The sequence below is a fragment of the Mirounga leonina genome, unplaced genomic scaffold (genome assembly GCF_011800145.1).
Source record: "Mirounga leonina isolate KUSES-001 unplaced genomic scaffold, KU_Mleo_1.0 Mir_173, whole genome shotgun sequence".
In the NCBI taxonomy this organism is placed as follows: Eukaryota; Metazoa; Chordata; class Mammalia; order Carnivora; family Phocidae; genus Mirounga; species Mirounga leonina.
Genome location: NW_023270447.1, coordinates 62633971 through 62653791, shown reverse-complemented (window position 1 = coordinate 62653791; position 19821 = coordinate 62633971). Strand labels below are relative to the sequence as shown.

The 19821-nt window shown below is 40.8% G+C and overlaps 1 protein-coding gene across 8 annotated transcripts in view; it reads right to left on the bottom strand.

The window, feature by feature from the left end:
• Window positions 1–19821, bottom strand: part of SCMH1 (Scm polycomb group protein homolog 1) — a 176458-nt gene that overhangs the window by 20728 nt on the left and 135909 nt on the right. For all 8 annotated transcript variants that reach the window (XM_035018865.1, XM_035018866.1, XM_035018863.1 and 5 more), the window contains 2 exons: window positions 18756–18882; window positions 1259–1459 (listed from right to left, as the gene is read on the bottom strand). In XM_035018865.1, coding sequence (XP_034874756.1) covers window positions 1259–1459; window positions 18756–18882 — 328 coding nt within the window. The remainder of the gene's footprint in view (window positions 1–1258; window positions 1460–18755; window positions 18883–19821) is intronic.

The window sequence follows — 19821 nt, the reverse complement described above, 5'->3', positions numbered from 1 at the left end:
TATTTCTATTCAAGAAGTATCTGTATAATCCTTACAAAGCAGAAGGCCTTTGCATTTGTCTCAGGGCAGCAAGGAAATAGGGAGATAGGCCATTCTCAGGATCCAGTTTCAGGGCACAAGAAGAACCCTAGAAAAGTTGTGGGTGGCAGCAACTCCACAGAGGCGGCAAAGCAGGGCGGGTCCCCGCAGGCTACTGCACAGAAGCCTCGGCCTCAGAAGGAAAGGAAGGCTTAATTTCCCAGCAGTCCTCAGCCTCCTAGAACAATGCCTTCCATGCCTGCCCTCATCCTCCACACAGCCAACTGCTCCCTCACCTGGGCTCTCCCACTACCCTGCACGCATTTCTCGCACATTAGAACCCCTCTCCCCTGTCATCTCTCCTCCCCCTCCCCTGGCCAGGGTCTGGAAATAACCTCTGACATACAATAAAGGCTCACTAAAGGTGTGCTAACAAAATACAGTTACTTATGGGGTCTTCTACAAGAATACAGGTACTCCTGGGGTCTTCCATGTCAGCTGGCTCTCCTGAGGCTGGATATTGCAACTTGTTAGAGGGAAGGGGTGGGGGACTATGCAGTATCGTGCAGTTGAGACCGAAGGCTCCAGGTCAAGTCTTCATAGGTTTGGTAGGTAAGGAGTGGGGTTCTGGACTTGGGAACATTGAAACAGAACCATGGCACAACAGGAAAAGTGATTATTCTCAGTGAAAACAAAAAACACAGAACACAGTGCAGTTGAATCAGACAGAGCAGGAGACAGAGAGAGGGAATGGTTTTTCCCACTCTGCCCTGGGATTCAACTTCTTGTAACAGGGCTGGCTTAGGACCGGGCAGCTAAGGAGTGAGAAGAACATGACAAGAGTCCTGTGGTCCCCCGAGGCCAGAGGAGGCTGTGGCAGTCTGGAGAAGTTCCTATTGCCACAGTGTAGCCCCTCTGGATTCTTTCTTCTGGAATGCCTTTACAGCAACACCCATCTACTTCCTGTATGCAGAGGCCGAGCAGGCAGACAGGACAGGAGTCTGCCTAGAGGCTTGATTAAGCAGAGTCTGCGTGGGTATTCTACTTGGCAGAGGTGTGCATAAGGCTCAGAGGGGGTTCCGGGAGTTGAAAAGGAGGACTCTCGGCGGAATGGAATCCCTTCCCATTTCTCCACAGCCCGTAGGCGTGAAGTAGGAACCAGGAGGCCTTGCCAGAAATCAGCCAGGGGAGAAGGCCTGCCCCCCTGGCTAGGAGGCCACACCAGCCCCAGGGTGCTTACCTGAGATCACTTCACCGCCGTGGCCCTGTTTCAGGAAGCTGAAGACGGTTTTCTGATGGTACGCACAGTCGATGCAAGCCTGGACAGCCTGTTGCAGCACCACGGAGGCGCGGGCTGGCCCAAAATGGTCAGGGAGCAGCTGGACCTTCTTCTTATCTAAGTGGGGGCCCGGGCTGCCATTCTTGTTCAAGTAAATACAAACTGCAGAGACAAAGAGTCAAAGCAGCTTAAAGAGCATCCGGAGTACAGAAGTGACAGAACAGTGCTCTCTTCTGTCTCACACACTCTGGGCTCTGGTCCCTAGCAGGATTCTCAGCTGCTAGGCTGGTGAAACCCTGGGAGGGGGCAGAGGGTGGCTGTGTCCAGCTGCAACCAGCCCAAATTGCATGACCAAAGGCTCTGGGAACACAGCCTGCTGGAAGGACAGCCCAGACCAAAAGCCAAGGCACAGAACTTGTACTTTGTCTTCTGTGCACTGAAAAGGGAATCTAAACAATTCCCCAGATGTATGTCCTTTCATGTTCAGGACTCGGTCACCTCACACAGTCTTTATATCTCCTATTACGTGTGTAAGGAGTGGTAGGGGCCAAGGCAATGTCAGCTGGAGTGTGTATGTGTGTGTGTGTTTGGCCTTGCACTTAGAATGGTCACACCATGGGTCATCTGATTTCTGTTCTGGGCCTCGGAGTCCCTTTGTTATCTTCTGCATTAACACCCAGGCCCAAAGAAAGTAGTAAAATAGACAAACATGGGAATGAAGAAAACCACAGAAAGGGCCGGAGGGGCCCATCCAGAGAGTGTTGTGTGTTTCTGCGTTTCCCCTGTCGGCCGGCTGGGCACTCTCCTACTGTAGTCCCTAGCTGGCATGCTGCTGGGTGGGGGACAGAGGGAGCACGGGAGTATGAGGCAGTCTGCAACAGAGGTGCTTCCTTGGTCTCCGGACAGGACCCACAGCAGCCTGCTCAGCTATGACATCCTCTCTTCTGATGTGCCTTCTAGGACCTACTTGAGCAGGGTACTCTGCTTTCTCACACGGCTGAAGGAGGAACAGGTGGGCAAAAGGTCTTTCTTGCTATTAAAGGCAAAAAAGCTAAGAGTGGTAGCTGTGTTGGCTGTGGACGGACTGCGTCCTCATCCAGGGGGCCTCAGCTTTAGCCTCTGTTAAGTGAGGAAGCTGTGCAACATGCTGTCTGAGGACTCCTCACCTGATTCGAAGGGAAAGCAAGATGGAGAGAAGGAAATGGAAAATAGTAAGAGAAAGGCAGGATGTGGAAGGTGACAGGCGGAAAAGAAGGAAGGGAAAAGTAAAGGGTAAGCAAGATGAACTGAAATACACATTCAATTCTGTTCTCTCCTAAAACCCTCCAAAATGAGTCACACAATAAAGGAGACAGCTTAAAATTTTGGAAGCTGGAGAGTAGATAATCCAAGTAGCAATTGACTGAGTAGACCCAAGAAAGCCGAATCCTTAACCAAGAATGGGCAAAGATGAGAACCCAGCTGTTTCATCTTATAATTCACAAAAGAGTGAAGAATGGGCAGGTACCTCTGGAGGTGGGTGTGAAGGCAGATCTAATGAAAGAAGGACTGGGTGACGTCTGTTAAGAAACAGCTAGGACTTGCATGTCATGATATGACTCATTCACTGAAAACAAAACAAGTAGAAATGTAGGAACTCCAAGAGGTAAGAAGAGTAGTTAAAATAAACAAAGACCTAGATCTACGAAAAGACACCCATAAGAATGTTCATAGCAACCTATGTTCATAACAGCTTAAACTAGAACCAACCCAAATGTCTGTCAACAAGAGAATACATATACAAATTGTGGTATATTCATTTATTACAATAGCACTTAGCAGTACAAAAGAATGAACTATTGATAGGGTGCTTCTCAAAAACATTATTTTTAGTCAAAGAAACCAGATACAAAAGGTACATAGAGTATAATTCCATTTATATATTAAGTTCAAGCACAAGGAAGTCTAATCTACAGGAACAGAAATCAGAATAAAGGTAGGAGAGGGATGCCTGGGTGGCTCAGTCGTTAAGCGTCTGCTTTCGGCTCAGGTCATGATCCCAGGGTCCTGGGATCGAGTCCTGCATCAGGCTCCCTGCTCAGCGGGAAGCCTGCTTCTCCCTCTGCCTGCTCTGCCTGCCCCTTCTCCTGTTTGTGCGTGTGGTCTCTCTCTCTGACAAATAAATAAATAAAATCTTTAAAAAAAAAAAAAGGTAGGAGAGAAGGCTGACAGAAAGGAGGCATGATGTAACTTCTAGGGGTGGTAGAAATGATTTTTATCTTGACTGGGGTTGTGGTTACGTGGTGCTTGCACAGATTAAAACTCATGTAATTGTACATTAAGATATGTACATTTCACTGCACATAAATTTTCCTTACTTAAAACACATGAAAAGGAAAAAATATAACCAGTCCAGTGATAACTACAAAAAAGAAATTCTACATGGATTAAAGGGTGAAATATAAAAGGCAAACTATAAAACCTTTATTTATTTATTTTTTAAAGATTTACTTGTTTATTTGAGAGAGAGAGTGAGCGAGCATGAGTACGAGAGAGGGAGAGAAATCTCCAGCAGACTCCCCGCTGAGCAGGGAGCCTGATGCGGGGCTCAAGCCCATGACTCTAAGATCATGACCTGAGCAGAAGGCAGATGCTTTACCGACTGAGCGACCCAGACACCCCTAAGCTATAAAACCTTTAGAAGACCGTGGCAGTTTAAAAAAGTTGTTCCCCCCACCCCAACAACAACAAAAACTTAAAATAAATAAATAAAAAACACGGCTCCCAAACCTTTGACATCCCTTCCATCGATCTCTGTGATACTTGACCAACAGACTATGTAGAAATGACACTGTACCAGTTTCTGGGCCCAGGGCTTAACTAAGAAGCTGACAGTTTCCATGTCCTCTTTCTTGGGACATTCACTCTTAGAACCTAACTAACATGTGTGAAGAGGCAAAGCCACCCTATGGCAAGGTCTATGTGGAGAGAAATCAACAGCCAAAACCAACTTGTCAGCCATATGGTGGGAGGAGGTCCTCTGATCCTAGTCAAGACACCTCAGCTGACACTGCATGGAACGACGCAAGTGATTGCCACCTCGTCCTGCCCACATTGTTGTTTTAAGCCATGAAGTCTGGTAGTGGTTTGCTATGTAGCAAAAGATTACTGAAAGGGATTGTGGTACCAGAAAAAAGCAATAAAGGGCCCCAAAAAGGATACGGGTGAAAGCATAAAGGGGCTTGAAGAGAAGCCTTTAAAGGTTGGGGGTCAAAGGATTCTTTTCATTTTGTACCATCTCTATCCCTATTAGTCCAGCCTGACAATGCTTCCTGAGAAACTTGAGAATGGACACCTACAGGTTTTGAGGAGGCTGCCAGGGAGAGCTTAAGGCAAGTGAGGAAAATCTTACTGGAAGATGGAGGATGGGAGACACTTGCTACGTAGTGATGGAGAGTTTGACAAACTGTCACCTGCAGTAACCTGGAACCAGGAAGTAAATGTACCTGGTGGACTCAGTGAAATAGCTAGAGATTTTCAGACAAAAGTAATGAAAGTGCCAGGTGGCTTCTTACTGCCTATGACAAAAATACAAAATGAGAGAGATGAGCTTAAAAAAAAAACAAAAAAAACGCATAAAAAATAAGCCCAGGACTCACAGAGTCCACAAATAAAGTGCTTCTCATTTCCAGTCCTTCCAGAAGACAAACAATTCTAAATTAAGAAAGGGTCAAATCCAGAATGGGGCAATAAAATATTTTGTTAAGGGGCCAGAATGATTTAAGACTATGCATTATGCTTCGTGCTCTTTCTGACCAAAAGGCCCTTGAAGAATCTCAAGGGCCACTTTTGCAGATTCTCTCCCTTAAATGGTAAGTTTTTTAAGAATCTCAAGGGCATTGTCTCAAAGCAGCCATACAGGAAGCCCAAAGTAGAGAAGGGCTTAGCTTCAGAGGGTTCAAGGTGTGGTTTTGTCTAATGAAGGAAATCTCAATAGCATTCATAGAAAACCCCTCAAGTTTCCAAGAGAGCCATTCTGGTGGAAGCATCGCCAGCTCAGACTCAAAGGGACAGAAATGGTACAAAATGAAAAGAATCCTTTAAGACCCAAACCTTTTATAGATGGGACGAAGACCAAGAAAGCAATCTCAGTTTTCCTATGGAAAAGGAAGGATGATTCAGGAGACAAAACCAAGACCCATGGAAAACAACCCCAGGAAAGCAGTATTGGATCTAATAATTAAGGAACTGGCAACATGTGCCCAGCTGGATTTCAGAATTTCTACAGACCAGTCACTGCTTCCTTTTGAACAGGTGTTATCTGTAAGTTATCCTATGCCTGTCCCACCATTGTATGTTGGTATGTGGGGAGCAGACAATGTTTTTCTTTAGTTCACAGATCTTCAGATTGAGAAGAACTACACTCAAGGAGCTACTACACTTGAGAATCTGCACCTGAGAGGTCTCCTTTGCAGGTGGATCTGATTTAGATGATGAGATCCTAGATCCAGAGCCTGATGTTGTAAAGAGATGGGACTTTTAATGGAGAATCTTGCAAGAAGAATAAATTTCCCAAGTGGGAAAAATACAAGTAATTTATGTCCAGAGAGTAGAGTGAGGTGGTTTGTAAATATGGTCCATAATACTTTGACCCTCTTCTCATAAAGGAGCAGGGTCTATTCTTCTCTTGAATCTGAGCTCCATGACTGCTTAATCAGTAGAATATGGTGGAAATGATGCTATGCTAATTTTGGGGCTTAAGTCTTATGAAAAGGAAGCCTCCACTTCCTGTCTCTTGGGACACTTGCTCTTGGAATGCAGCCACCATGGTATGAGGAAGTCCAAGCTACCCTTTGGAGATGTCCATGTAGAGAAGAACCAAGAGCCAGCACCAATTTTGCTAGCCATGTGAATGAACCATCTTGGAATTGGATTCTCCAGCCCCAACTGAGCCACCCCAAATGATGCCATGTGGAAGAGAGATGAGCTGTCTTATTGTTAATATAGTTGAATATATTGATATCACTCTTTTCTGGTATATAAAAGGTTATATACCTTTTCTTTTATAGTTTATGCTTTTGTCTTATTTTTTAAAATCCTTCCTAATCTTAAGGTTGTGAAGATATTTATAACTGTCCTGTTTCAGTTTTGTACTGCACCCATGAAATCAGAGGTTGTTAAAAAACAAACAAACAAACAAACAAACAAACAACACATCAGAGAAGGGTTCAGTATATAAGGAGGTTGGAAGTGGCCACTCCAACCAAACAACAAGTGAAAAGCTGAACAAATGGAAAGATTAATAATCTTTTTTAGATCTATCAGAGAAGTGAGGTCACAGGGTAAACTGCTGCCACCCAAGTTTGGAGAGATAGGTGAATACAGAAAATCACATTTTACCAAGCAGAAAGCCATGAGCAGAAACCTCCACAGTAACTAATGCCAAGGTAGGAAAATCTAAACTGTAACTGATGAATTGCTGGAAGTTTAGCATGGACAAGTCTGAGAGTTAAAGTCTCCAGGGGGGGACCCAGTCATGGAGGGGGATGTCCCACACTTTTGTGAGTTATCTTCAGGAGCTCTACCAATGTTCTCATAGTGAATACTGGAGAAAAATCCCCTCATGCTTCCAGCAGCGAGTGCAGAAAAGGAACCATTTAAAAACATGTCAGAGTGTTCTACTCTTCTTAACAAGGCCTGCCCTCAGGAAAAACTATTTTGCCAGAGCTATTTTATCAAATCCTGCCAGGATTTGATCAGAGTCTAACCTATCCGGAAGAAGGAAAATACCCAATTCCAGCCCCCTCCAGCCATCCTGTCCCACCTAAGGGAAGGGAGGATAAGAAATACTGGTGAAGTTCATGGTCTAGGGGCATGGGCCCCTCAAAAGACTGAGACCTAATCATAGGACTATAGAACATTTCTTCCTCCCCCAGCACCTTACATCACATTACTAAAGGCCTATTTACAACAACTTCTTTTACCTAGTACATCATGTCTGACTATCAAGAGAAAAATTACAAAGTATACTAAAAGGCAAAAGCTGCAGTTTTAAGAGACAGAGCACAAGATTAAAGCACACGCATAAGAAACTAGCCTTAGGCTGGAAAGCATAAGAACTAGACTCAGACATGGCAGGGATGTTGAATTATTAGACTGGGAATTTAGAACTATGATTAATATGCTAAGGGTTCTAAAGGATAAAGTAGACAGCATGCAAAACAGATATGCAATGTAAGCAAAGACGGAAATTCTAAGAAAGAATCAAAAAGAAATGCTAGAGATCAAAAACAGTGTAATAGAAAATAATGCCTTTGATGGACTCATTAGTAGACTTATTAGTGGACATGGCCGAGAAAAGAATCATTGAGTTTGACATCTCAATAGAAATTTCCCAAACTGAAAAGCAAAGAGAAAAAAAGACAGAAAAAAAAAAAACAAAACAACAAACCAAGAAACTATCTAGGAACTGTGGGAACACTACACACAGTAGGAATACCACAAGGAGAAGAAAGAAAGGAACAAAAGAAATTTTTGAAGACATAAGGACAGAGAATTTCCCCAAATTAATATCAGACACCAAACCACAGATCCAAGAAGATCAGAGAACACCAAGCATGATAAATACCAAGAAACCCTCTACAACTAGGCATATTATATAAAAATGCAGAACATCAAAAATAAAGAAAAAGTCTTGAAAGAAATCAGAGGCAAAAAGCCCCCTCACCTACACAGGAGCAACACTAAAAATTACATCCTTAGAAACCATGTGAGCAGGAAGAGACTGGAGTGAAATACTTAAAGTGTTGAAGGAAAACACCCCCAACTTAGAATTCTGTACCTTGCAAAATTATCCCTCAAAAGTGAAGAAGTAAAGGCTTTCTCAGACCAAAAAAAAAAAGGGGGGGGGGGTTTGCTGCTAGTAGATTACCTTGCAAGAAAGGTTCAAGAAATTCCTTAGAGAGAAGGAAAATAATATGGATCAGGAACTAAAATCTACATAAAGAAAGGAAGAACACTGGAGAAGGAATAGATGAAAGCAAAATAGAAACTTAATTTTCTAATTCTTAACAGCAATGTATTTGATTGTGTATGTTTATGTATATATACACATGCTTACTTACACTTCTGTACAACTGAAATGAATGACAGCAATCATAAGAGGGATGGAAAGGAGGGATTAGGATTACATGTTATTATTTCTGTGAAGTGGTACAGTGCTGTTTGAAAGTAGACTTGGATTAGTTATAAATGTAATTGTAAACTCTAGGGTAATCACTAAATAATAAAAAAGAAGTATAACATATGCTAAAAAAGGAGAAAAATTGGAATCATATAAAATGCTCAAATAAAACCACCAAAGGTAGAGAAAAAGTGGAAGACAAAAATAGGCACAAAGAATAAAGGCAACAACAAAGAGAAAACTGAACAAATATGGTAGATATTTTCTAGCTGTATCAATAATCACTTTAAATATCAATGGTCTAAATAAACCAATTAAAAGACAGAGATTCTGGGGCACCTGGGTGGCTCAGTCAGTTAAGTGTCTGCCTTTGGCTCAGGTCATGATCCCAGGGTCCTGGGATCAAGCCCTGCATTGGGCTCCCTGCTAAGCTCCCTGCTTCTCCCTCTGCCCACCCCCCCACTCCTATTCTTGCTCACTCTGCTCTCTCAAATAAATAAATAAATAAATAAATAAATAAATAAACAGATAGAGATTCTAAAAGTGGATCAAAAAACAAGACCCAACTATATGTTGCCTACAAGAAACCCACTTTAAATATAAAGAGACATATAGATTAAAAGTAAAGGGGTGGAGAAAGATATACCATGCTAACACTAATTAAAAGAAAGTGGGGATAGTTATTTTAATTTGAGATGTAGCAAACTACAGAGCAAGGAAAGTTACTGTAGATAAAGAGGGGCATTACATAATGATATAGAGGTTCATTTACGTAAGGAGATATATCAATTCTTACTGTATATGCACCTACCAACAGACCATCAAAATATGAGAGGTAAAAATTAATAGAATTCCAAGAATAAACAGATGGATCCACAATTGTAACTGGAGACTTCATCATCCCTCTCTCAGAAATGGACAGATCCAGCAGGCAGAAAATTAGTAAGGATGTTGCTGAACACAATAGTATCATCAATCAACTGGATATAATTGATATCTATAGGTTACATCATTCAACAACAGCAGAACACACATTCTTCTCAAGCTCATATGAAACACTCATGATGACAAACAACATACTGGGCTATAAAACATACCTCAACAAATTTATAGGGAATAGAAATCATACAATGTTTGCTCTTAGACCACAATGGAATTAAATAAAAAATCAGTAACAGAAAGAGAGGTGGAAAATCCCCCAATACTTGGAGGTTAAACAACATATTTATAAATAACACATAGGCCAAAGAATAAATCTCCAAAGAAATTTAAATATATTTTGAACTAAATGAAAATAAAAATACAACTTATCAAAATTTCTGGGATGCAGCAAAAGCTGTGGATAGAGGGAAATATATAGCATTGAGTGTGTACATTAGAAAATAAGGAAGATCCGAAATCAATAATCTAGGCTTCTACTTTAGGAAACTAGAAAAAAAGAGCAAATTAAATCTAAAGTATGCATAAAAAAAGAAATAATAAAAATTAGTGCAGAAATCGATGACACTGAAACCAGGAAGTTGATAGAAGAAAAAAAATATCAATGAAACCAAAGCTGGTTCTTTGAAAAGATTAACATCAATAAGCCTTTAGACAGGCTAAATTTTTTAAAAAGATGACACAAATTACTAATATCAGAAATAAAAGAGGGGACACCACCATGGATCCATGGTCATTAAAAGGATAACAGAGGAATAACAGGAATACTATGAATAATTCTAGGCCCACAAATTTGATAATCTAGGTGAAATGGACCAATCCATGAAATCCACAATCTGTCAAAACTCATACATGAAGAAAAAGATAATTTAATAGGCCTGTATCTATTAAAGAAGTTGAATCAATAATTCATAATCTTCCAAAATAGAAAGCACCAGACTCAGATGGATTCACTGGTGAATTCTACTAAGCATTTAAGAAATACGTTTTACTAATTACAGAAAATAGAAGCAGAGAGAATACTTCTTAACTCATTCTAGGTGGCTGGCATTATTCTAATTCTAAAACCAGACAAAAACATTACAAGAAAATTACAGACCAATGTCCCTCATAAACATAGATGCAAAAATCCTCAACAAAATATTAGCAAATCAAATCCGACAATATATAAAAAGAATTATACACTACAACCAAATGAGATTTATCCCAGGTATGCAAGGCTGGTTCAAAACATTTAAAAATCAATTAATGTAATCCGTCACATGAGCAGGCTAAAGAAAAGCTATCACATGATCATATTAATAGATGCAGAAAAAACATCTGACAAAATCCAAGACCCATTCATGATAAAAACTCTCAGCAAACTAGGAACAGAGGGGAACTTCCTCAGCTTGATAACTATCCAGAAAAAAACTTCAGCTAACATCACACTTAATGGCAGGAAACTAGCAGCTTTCCCACTAAGATCAGGAACAAGGTAAGCATGTTCACTCTCACCACAACTTTTCTTCTTTTTTTTTTTTTTTAAAGATTTTATGTATTTATTTATTTTAGACAGAGTGAGCAGGGGGAGGAGCAGAGGGGGAGGGAAATTGTGGTGGGGCAGGGAAGAATCTCAAGCAGACTCTACGCTGAATGTGGAACCTGATGCAGGGCTTGATCTCACGACCCTGAGAACATGACCAGAGCTGAAACCAAGAGTTGGACGCTTAACCAACTGAGCCACCCAGGCATCCCACCACAATTTTTTATCGTGTACTGGAAGTCCTGACTAATGTAATAAGGTAAGAAAAGGAAATAAAAGGTATACAGATTGGGAAGGAAGAAATAAAACTCTCTTTGTTCACAGATGACACAAATGTCTATGTTGAGAATGTGAAAGAACTGACAAAAAAAATTCCTGGAACTGATAAACATTATAGCAAGGTTGCAGGATACAAGGTTAATACATAAAAGTCAATTGTTTTCCTATGGAACAGTAAGGAATGAGTGAAATTTGAAATTAAAAACATGGTACCATTTACATTAATACTTCCAAAAATAAAATACTTAGGTATAACTCTAACAAAATATGTACAGGACTTATATAAGGAGAACTACAAACTCTGATGAATGAAATAATAATAATAAAAAACACTCTAAACATACAGACTCTTAACTATAGAGAATAAACTGAGTTTGGTTGACAGAGGGGAGGCTGGGGGGAATGGGTGAAATAGCTGATGGGGATTAAAGAGTACACTTAGGATAAAATAAAATAAAATAAAATAAAATAAAATAAAATAAAAAGAAAGAAAACTAAATAAATGGAGAGATATCTCATGTTCATGGACAGGAAGACTCAATATTGTCAAGATGTCAGTTTTTTCCAACTTGATCTACAGATTCAGTGCAAGTTCAATCAAAATCCCAGCAGGTTATTTTGTGGCTACTGACAAACTGAGTCTAAAGTTCATATGGAGAGGCAAGAAAACTCTAGTCAACCAACACAATACAAGTTTGGAGGACTGATACTACCCAACTTCAAGACTCACTATAAAGCTAATAGTATTCAAGACAGTGTGAAAGAATAGACAAAGAGATCAATGGAACAGATAGAAAGCTGAGAAATAGTCCCACATAGATATAGCTAACTGACCTGTGACAAAGGAACAAAGGCAAAACAAAAGAGAAAAACGTAGTCATTTCAACAAGTGGTGCTAAAACAACTGAACAGCTATATGCGGGAAAAAAAAAAAAAAAAAAGGGATCTAGACACAGACCCTATACCCTTCACAAAAATTAACTCAAAATAGTTCACAGACCTAAGTGTAAAATTCAAAACTGTAAAACTCCGAGAAAATAAAATCGGAGAAAAATGAGATGACCTCAGGAATGGCAATGACTTTTTAGATACGACACCAAAGGCACGATCCATGAAAGAAACAATTGACAAGCTGGACTCATTAAAAGTAAAATCTTCTGCTCTGTGAAAGACCCAATCAAGATAATGAGAAGAAAAGCCACAGAGTGGGGGAAATATCTGCAAAAGGCATACCTGATAAAGAACTGTTTTCCAAAATATACAAAGAATTTAAAAAAAACCCTCAACAATAAGAAAATGAACAACCCAATTAAAAACTGGGCCAATGCTGTTAAATAGATGCCTTGCCAAAGAAGATACACAAATAGCAAATAAGCATATGACAAGATGCTTTTCCCTGTATGTCATTAGGGATATACAGATTGAAACAATGAAATACCACTACATGCCTATTAGAATGGCCAAAATCCAGAACACTAACACCACCAAATGCTGGCAAGGATGTGGAAAAAGGAACTCTCATTCATTGCTGGTGGGAGTGCAAAATGGTACAGCCACTTTGGAAGACAGTTTGGCAGTACCTTAAAAAACTAAACACGCTCTTACCATACGATCCAGCAATCTCATTCCAAAGGATTGGTATTTACCCGAAGAAATTTAAAATTTATGTCCACAAAAAAACACCTGTACATGGATGTTTATAGCCACTTAATTCATAATTACCCAAACCTTGAAGGAACCAAGACGTCCTTCAGTAGGTGAATAGATAACTGCGGTATAGCCAGACAATGGTATATCATTCAGCCCTAAAAAGAAACGAGCATGAAAAAGATATGAAGAAAATTTAAATGCATATTACTCAGTGAAAAGGCCAATGTGAAAAGGTTACATACTGCATGGTTTCAACTACATCACATTCTGGAAAAGGCAAAATTATAGAGACAGTAAAAAGATGAGTGGTTGCCAGGAGTTAGGGAATCAAGGACGGATGAATAGGCAGAGCATGGAGGATTTTTAGAGCAGTTAAACTATTTTGTATTATCCTCTAATGGTGGATACATGTCATTATACATTTGTGAAAACCCATAGAATGTACAGCCCCAAGAGAGAACCCTAATGTAAACTATGGACCTTGGGTGCTAATGATGTTTCAATGGAGGTTCAAGTGTTTCACACTTGAAACAAATGTACTTTGTACTCTGGTGGGGGATGGTGATAATGGAGAAGCCCATGCATGTGTGGAGGCAGGGGTATATGGAAAATCTCTGGACATTCTGCTTGATTTTGCTGTGAACCTAAAAAAACAGTTGAGTAAAAAATTCAGAAAACAAAAAAGAGCTCTTCATGACAGATGCAAATATCCCAGAGTGGGAAAGTAGAGTATAAGCCTTTCCTAACTGTATGTGACAAATTTCCTAAATTTATGTAAAATTCTTTTATGCAGATCATTTTGCAGGACTGGCTTTCCACCAAACACCCTTTGGAAAATGCCACTAGAATAATGGATAATGATACTTTAAAAGTAAGATACTAAATACGAGAAGCTCAACACAAAGTTTGGAAAACAGAGTTGAGGAAAGCTTTGAAGAAAGTTGAACAAAAAGTCAATGAGAATAGGGGTAAGAATAAAGAGGGTTAAGAATATTACAGAACAAGTTCAAAAGGTTCAACCTCTGAATAACGTGTGCCAGGAGGAGTGCAGAAAGACAAAGAAGTGGGAGAAAATTACTGACGAAAGAATTTAAGAAAATCTCAAGAAACTAAAGAAAGGATGGGCACACACAGGGTCCAGTATAGCAGTGTCTCATCCTAGGTGAGACTGCAGAACACTAGGGATGAAGAGAAGCTTCAAAGAAAAAAAAATTTCATGTAAAATTAAACATGCAATCTAAGATTTACATGGGAAAACAGAGAAGGAACAAACTGGGAATAATATGAAAGGGAGGTGAAGAAGATGTCAAGGAACTCAGAAGGCTTCAGAAGAGACTTCTTTTTGAGAGTTTGATATGGATAGAATATATAATGTGCTTGAACATAATGAGAGATGTACGTAGTAACAGAGTTTAGGTTGAATTAATAAGTATTAGCAAAAAAAAAAACACAAAGAAATCAACAAGATTTACTTTGAAAACAAAATGTGCAACAAAGGAAAAGTAATCATAGTACACTACTTGGCTCAATTGAAAACAGCATTCCACAAATTACAATGACAAAACGCTGAATTTCAATCTAATCAAAATGATAATATCACGGTATTAAGATAGGGAAGTATATGTGGGTAGGTAAGGGACAAGGAGGTTAAGAACAGTTAAATCTTCAACTTCTAAAGTGGGTTGTCAGTTAAAAAATACCTGAATTATGCATAAAATATAAACATAAAAACAACATATGGAGGTAAATAAAAGAATCAGTTGAATTAAAAGTGATTGCATTTGAGGAGAAGTAAATGACGGGGGAAAAGAGGGCCAGTTTGTTTTGCTTTTGTCATAATTCTTAAAAACCTACTGTTCCTTTAAATTATGAGCATGTATTAACTCTGATAAAAATAAAACTAACTCTTGGGGCACCTGGGTGGCTCAGTCCGTCAAGCATCTGCTCAGGTCATGATCCCCGGGTCCTGGGATCAAGCCCCGCCCGTATTGGGCTCCCTGCTCACCGGGGAGCCTTCTTCTCCCTCCCCTCCCTGCTCATGTTCTCTCTTGCTATCTCTGTCGCTATCTCTGTCTCTCTCTCAAAGAAATAAAAAAAATTGTTAAAAAAAAATAAATACAACTAACTCTTAAAAAGTGCTGTGCAGGTAAAAAAATGAAAGGGAGGTATAAAGGATAGTGTGGCACACACCTTTCGATCCATGATAGCTTTTACTGTTAACACTTGAAGGGTCTGTAAAAGGTAATTTCAACTAATCCTTCCACTGCATTAAGTGTGGAAACTGAGGCTCAGAGAGGGAAGTGAGGTCAAGGTCACACAGAATGAGCCGAGGCCCAGGCAGAGGATGGCCAGACAATGAAAAGTCAAAACTGCTATAGTCGGTCCAGGAGCAGGAAACAGAGATACGAAGTAAGTTCCCACTTTTCCTAAGCTCTGAGACTCAGGCTGAGAGAGGGATGCCAGCTCAGCGACTGCCAGATTTAAAAGGAATCTGCATCATTTAAATGGAATAATGTGGCACAGTCATGAAGCTCCCAGTGCTGTGGGTCTTATCTAGGTACTGTTGAAAAGGCACACAGGCACCTTAGTGGTATCTAGAATGATGGAAAACCAAGCAAATATACAGGCATCTAGGGGTCATGCCATGAGGCTGGAAAACATATGTAATCAATATTTCTACCAAGGTATTTATCTGTTTTTTCTTCTTCATCCACAGAGCTTTGGGGCAAAGGCCACTGTTCATTAATCTAAAGACACTCTTGGACTAAGCAAACCCAGTAATTGGCTGGAGCTAGATGCAGATGATATATTTGGAGAAATCATGTTAATAGGACCCTGACTAGAGCTGGACATAAATACCATAAGCAGGCTATATGTGGTATTCAAAGGTCATGTGGAGAAGAAACTAGAATTGGCTTTCCCTTCAAGCTCTAACGTTCTAGGATTTGGGTTGGAGACATACTTAACTCCTTAGAAAAAGACTATGCTAACTTCTCTGGGGACCATTCCAATTGCTTAAACTTCTTTAAAGAAGGTGGAGGATCTGCAGAGTAACTAGAGTAAGGTTTCACACACGTATCTCTACACATAAGAAATGAGCATTGTTCTTTCTAGTATTCCCATTGGGAGACTATCTATTCCAGTGGTGTAGCTCTTTTAAAGTTACCTTCACAGATGGCTGGTTTATGAAATGGAAACAGATAATCATAGCCCTGATTGACTACCTGCCCACTGCAGCCACTCAAACCACACTGTGCTTTGAATCAAATGTTCATTGGTTGGTCTCCAAAATCAAGTTTACTCTCATAGTACCAAGGTTTGCCACCACCGATGATGTTAAAAAAAATCAGCCAGGGCTTTGTTTGTTTGGGATTTTACAGGTTAGTTTTTGCTCTTGTCAGTCTCCAGCTACAGAGGTCCTGAAAAGGAGAAGGCACTCACTGGAAACTAACGGTAGCTCTGGATTTCAGTTTTGGTGGACATTCTCCCCAGCTTTCAACAGACCTTGCTGAATCCCATTCTAAAATGTCAGCCAGCACTCTGCACCTTACTGTCCCATGACTTCTTCAGGAATGATTTTCTAGAAGTTGTGAATTTCTTAAAAAGTTTAACATTGAAGACTAAAGATGAAAAAAACCTGAATTCTTCATATTTCAGCTGCTTGTGAGAGGAATTAATAGCATCATGGTTGATGCCTCTTCTGCCCTTAATCAGTTGGTGTGTGCAGGGCCAGTAGCCTTTAAGAGTCTTCCTCCTCATCTGCTTGGCCCCATGAAAACAACGCACAGAGAGAAACCCCAGAAGCCCCTTGCCTGCTCTTGCTGGCCCTGTTCCGGTCATGGGTGACCCCTGTGCCGCTCTAGCTGTTTGAGGTTCACAAGGAGCACATGTGGAAGGTGCTACTGTCTCCCCTCAAGGCATACGTGGAGCACTTCACTCAGGCGCAGCTGAAGAAAGTCCCCTTGCCACAGGCATCACCAGGCTGGCTTGATGCCAGAGATTCCATCGTGGCAGTTACTCTTCACAGCCTAGCAGTGCTGGTCTCTCTCCTTGGACCAGAGGTGATGGTGGGAGGAGAAAGACCACCAGCTTCAAACTCACTGCCGCAAGTTCTACGAAAACTACTGACCTTTCCTCAGAAGGTGATCGATTTTCTCAGCCTATTAAATTTCCCACGAATGGAATCTCAGATGTAAAAGGTACCTCAGAAGACAGTGAAAACTTCCCATCAAGGTCTAACAAGGCTGAAGAGTGACTACCCTACTCGCCAAAGGGGTATGCAACCAAAACTGTCAATGCACATATCTGTCCTACAGAACTACACTGCTGTCAAGGCCCCGCTCACTCACTACTGCAGGGGAGACGTGGGATGACTTTGAGCCTAACAGCTAAGATAACAAGATAAACCATGGAGGTAGAACCACAGCTGCAAGACCTGTTCCCTCAGGGGAGCAAAAGGCCATTCCTACTCTGCTTCTACTCATTGAAGAGTCCAAACCTACCCCAAAAGACCAGTCTTGCACAAAGTAGGGAGGAGCCAGACCAAAAGCAAGCCACCAAAAGTGTCACAAGGAAGGAGGCTTAAGTTTCTATCAGAACTGGGTTTAGAAGAGTTTACCAATTCAAGTAAAAAAGAAGCCATTACGAGATCCTGAGTTGGACTGGTTTGTTGATATGATCCCAGAAATGAAGCCTGCAGCTATTCTTCTTTTACCTGAACTGAGGGCAGAGATGATGGTTCCCAAGGATGATGTCTCACCACTGATGGAGTTTTCCTCAAAATCTGCTGCAGCAGAAATTACTCAGGGAGAGTCTGAAGGCTGGGAAGGGGCAGGGGGGCTGAGCTAGGAGGATAATAACTGGTAACAATGGGGGGCAGTTACACTATAGGAAAAAGGATTCCTTTAAGAAAAAAACCATATCAAACTAATACCTCAAAAGCAGGCTCTGCAAACAAAACCCCCCAGAGCATCCTGTTTTGCCCTAGCAGGAGCTCTTTCCCTAGTCTGCTAACTGAAGTGTGTGCCCTCGAGTGCTAGCTAAGAGCCCCAGGAGGTGAAGAGCTCTGGTTTCTCTGTGGAAGAGCTGTGTGCGTTTGACTCAGAGCTCTGTGAAACTCAAGTGGCTGTGGAAAGGTTGAATTTACTGTCTTTTTCCCCCCAGGAAAGAAAGAAAATAAATACAAAAAGCCAAGCTGATTAGCTTAATTTTGTGCCATTTCTTTAACAGTCAGAAGAGGAAGCTCTACTATGAAATAGGACTTACAGAAAAAATTTTAGCTACAAAGTATCTAAATGATTTTAAATTGCTAAGGTTTTCCTAGGCAACTTACTGGTTTATAGTTGTGCTGATTGAACAGCCCTGTGGGACCGGGGCAGTTACTGACTGTTCCACACGTATTCCATTGTACCAAAATTCTTAAGGAGAAATACCTCCCATAATGCTGTTTTCTAAATATCCAATAAAGACTATTTTCACTAGAAAAAAAAAAAAATCAGAGTGGTTGCACACGTATTTGAGTGGTGGCAGGATTACTGTAATGCTGGAAGGATTCTGGAAGGGATCAGTATTCTGCACAGGGAACTGGAAAGGATGCATATTAATATAAACTGGGCGGGGCGGGGGGGGGCTCCTGGTGCTGGCCCCACCTCCACCCCACCCCCACGCCCCAGCTCCCCAACTCTGAGTTCACAGGACATCTATCCAAGTTTCTTCTATTGTTTTGAAAGGATGAAGGTTTCTCTGAAACTATTTCAAATGCCAAAGATAAAACATTTGTTTAAAGATTTGAGTTAGGTTTACAAATGGATTGGTGGGGGGGCTAACTGCTGGTGCAAGACAAGAGAAAGGACAGATGGGGGTGGCTGGGGCTTGTGGCAGCTAATAGCATGATCTGCTCTTACCTGTGGGGGCCTGCATGGCTGAGCTGGGGATGGTGGCAGCATCTTGGGGTACAGTGCTGGTATCCGGTTCAGGGGTGCTGGTTGTTGGTGAGGTGGGTGGTGGGTTCAGCAAAGTCCGAGGCTTCCTCTGTCAAAATGGATGGGGAGAAGTTTGCTACCTGTGACAGGTAACTTGTCTTCTGATTTCTCTATTCCTAGCCCTCGATTCACCCATGAGATGGAAATATCTCTGTGGATGGGGCTGTGTTTTATCTTTGTTTTCCACACAGAATCTTGCCTAGAGCTTTACCTATAGCAGATGCTTAGTAAATATTTTCCGAATCTATGTATAAGATTCTGGGCTCCTATTGAGCTGGAGCTTAATTCACAGTCTTTTATACTAGATTCAATATTATCATTCGAAATTCCAGGTTATCAGTTGGACGGACAAAAGCAAAAAAGGGAAAAAAAATGCTGAGGCTTAAGTCTACTTTGACATTATTTTGTACTTTGCTTCTCTCTTCAAAAAATGGAAACATCCCTTCCCCTAACTGCAAACTCGTTCCTCTGCCTACCTCCTCAGCTCATCAACTCCATTTCTTATCTTAAACTTCATACTCTAAGGTTTAGATCTCTAACTAAAATACTACTCTAAAAACCCTGCCGTTTTACCTGGGCCATGCCTTTACTGTAATAAACTGTCCCTTCTGCTTGGAATGCTCCTTCTTTCTTTTTTTACTTTATAAAAATCTGTTTATCCAGGAAACTTTTCTAGATTTCCCCTAATTACTGTATCTTTTGTGCTATCTCTGTACTTTGTGCTGCATCTGTCACCATGTATTGTCATATATATTTACATACTGGTGTCCTCTATTAGCCTGGAGCTCCTTGAGGGTCTGATTCTGGGTTCCTACGCTCCTAGCATGGCTACTGCCATATATTAAGTCTCAATAAATACTTTCAATGAAGCACACGGTATAGCATACAAATAATGGGGGAAGTAATAAAAATGATTTGAGAAAAATCTACTTCAGGTCAGTCTCTAGGGGAGAAAGATCTCAGAAGCTTCTTTTCAAGAAATAGTTTT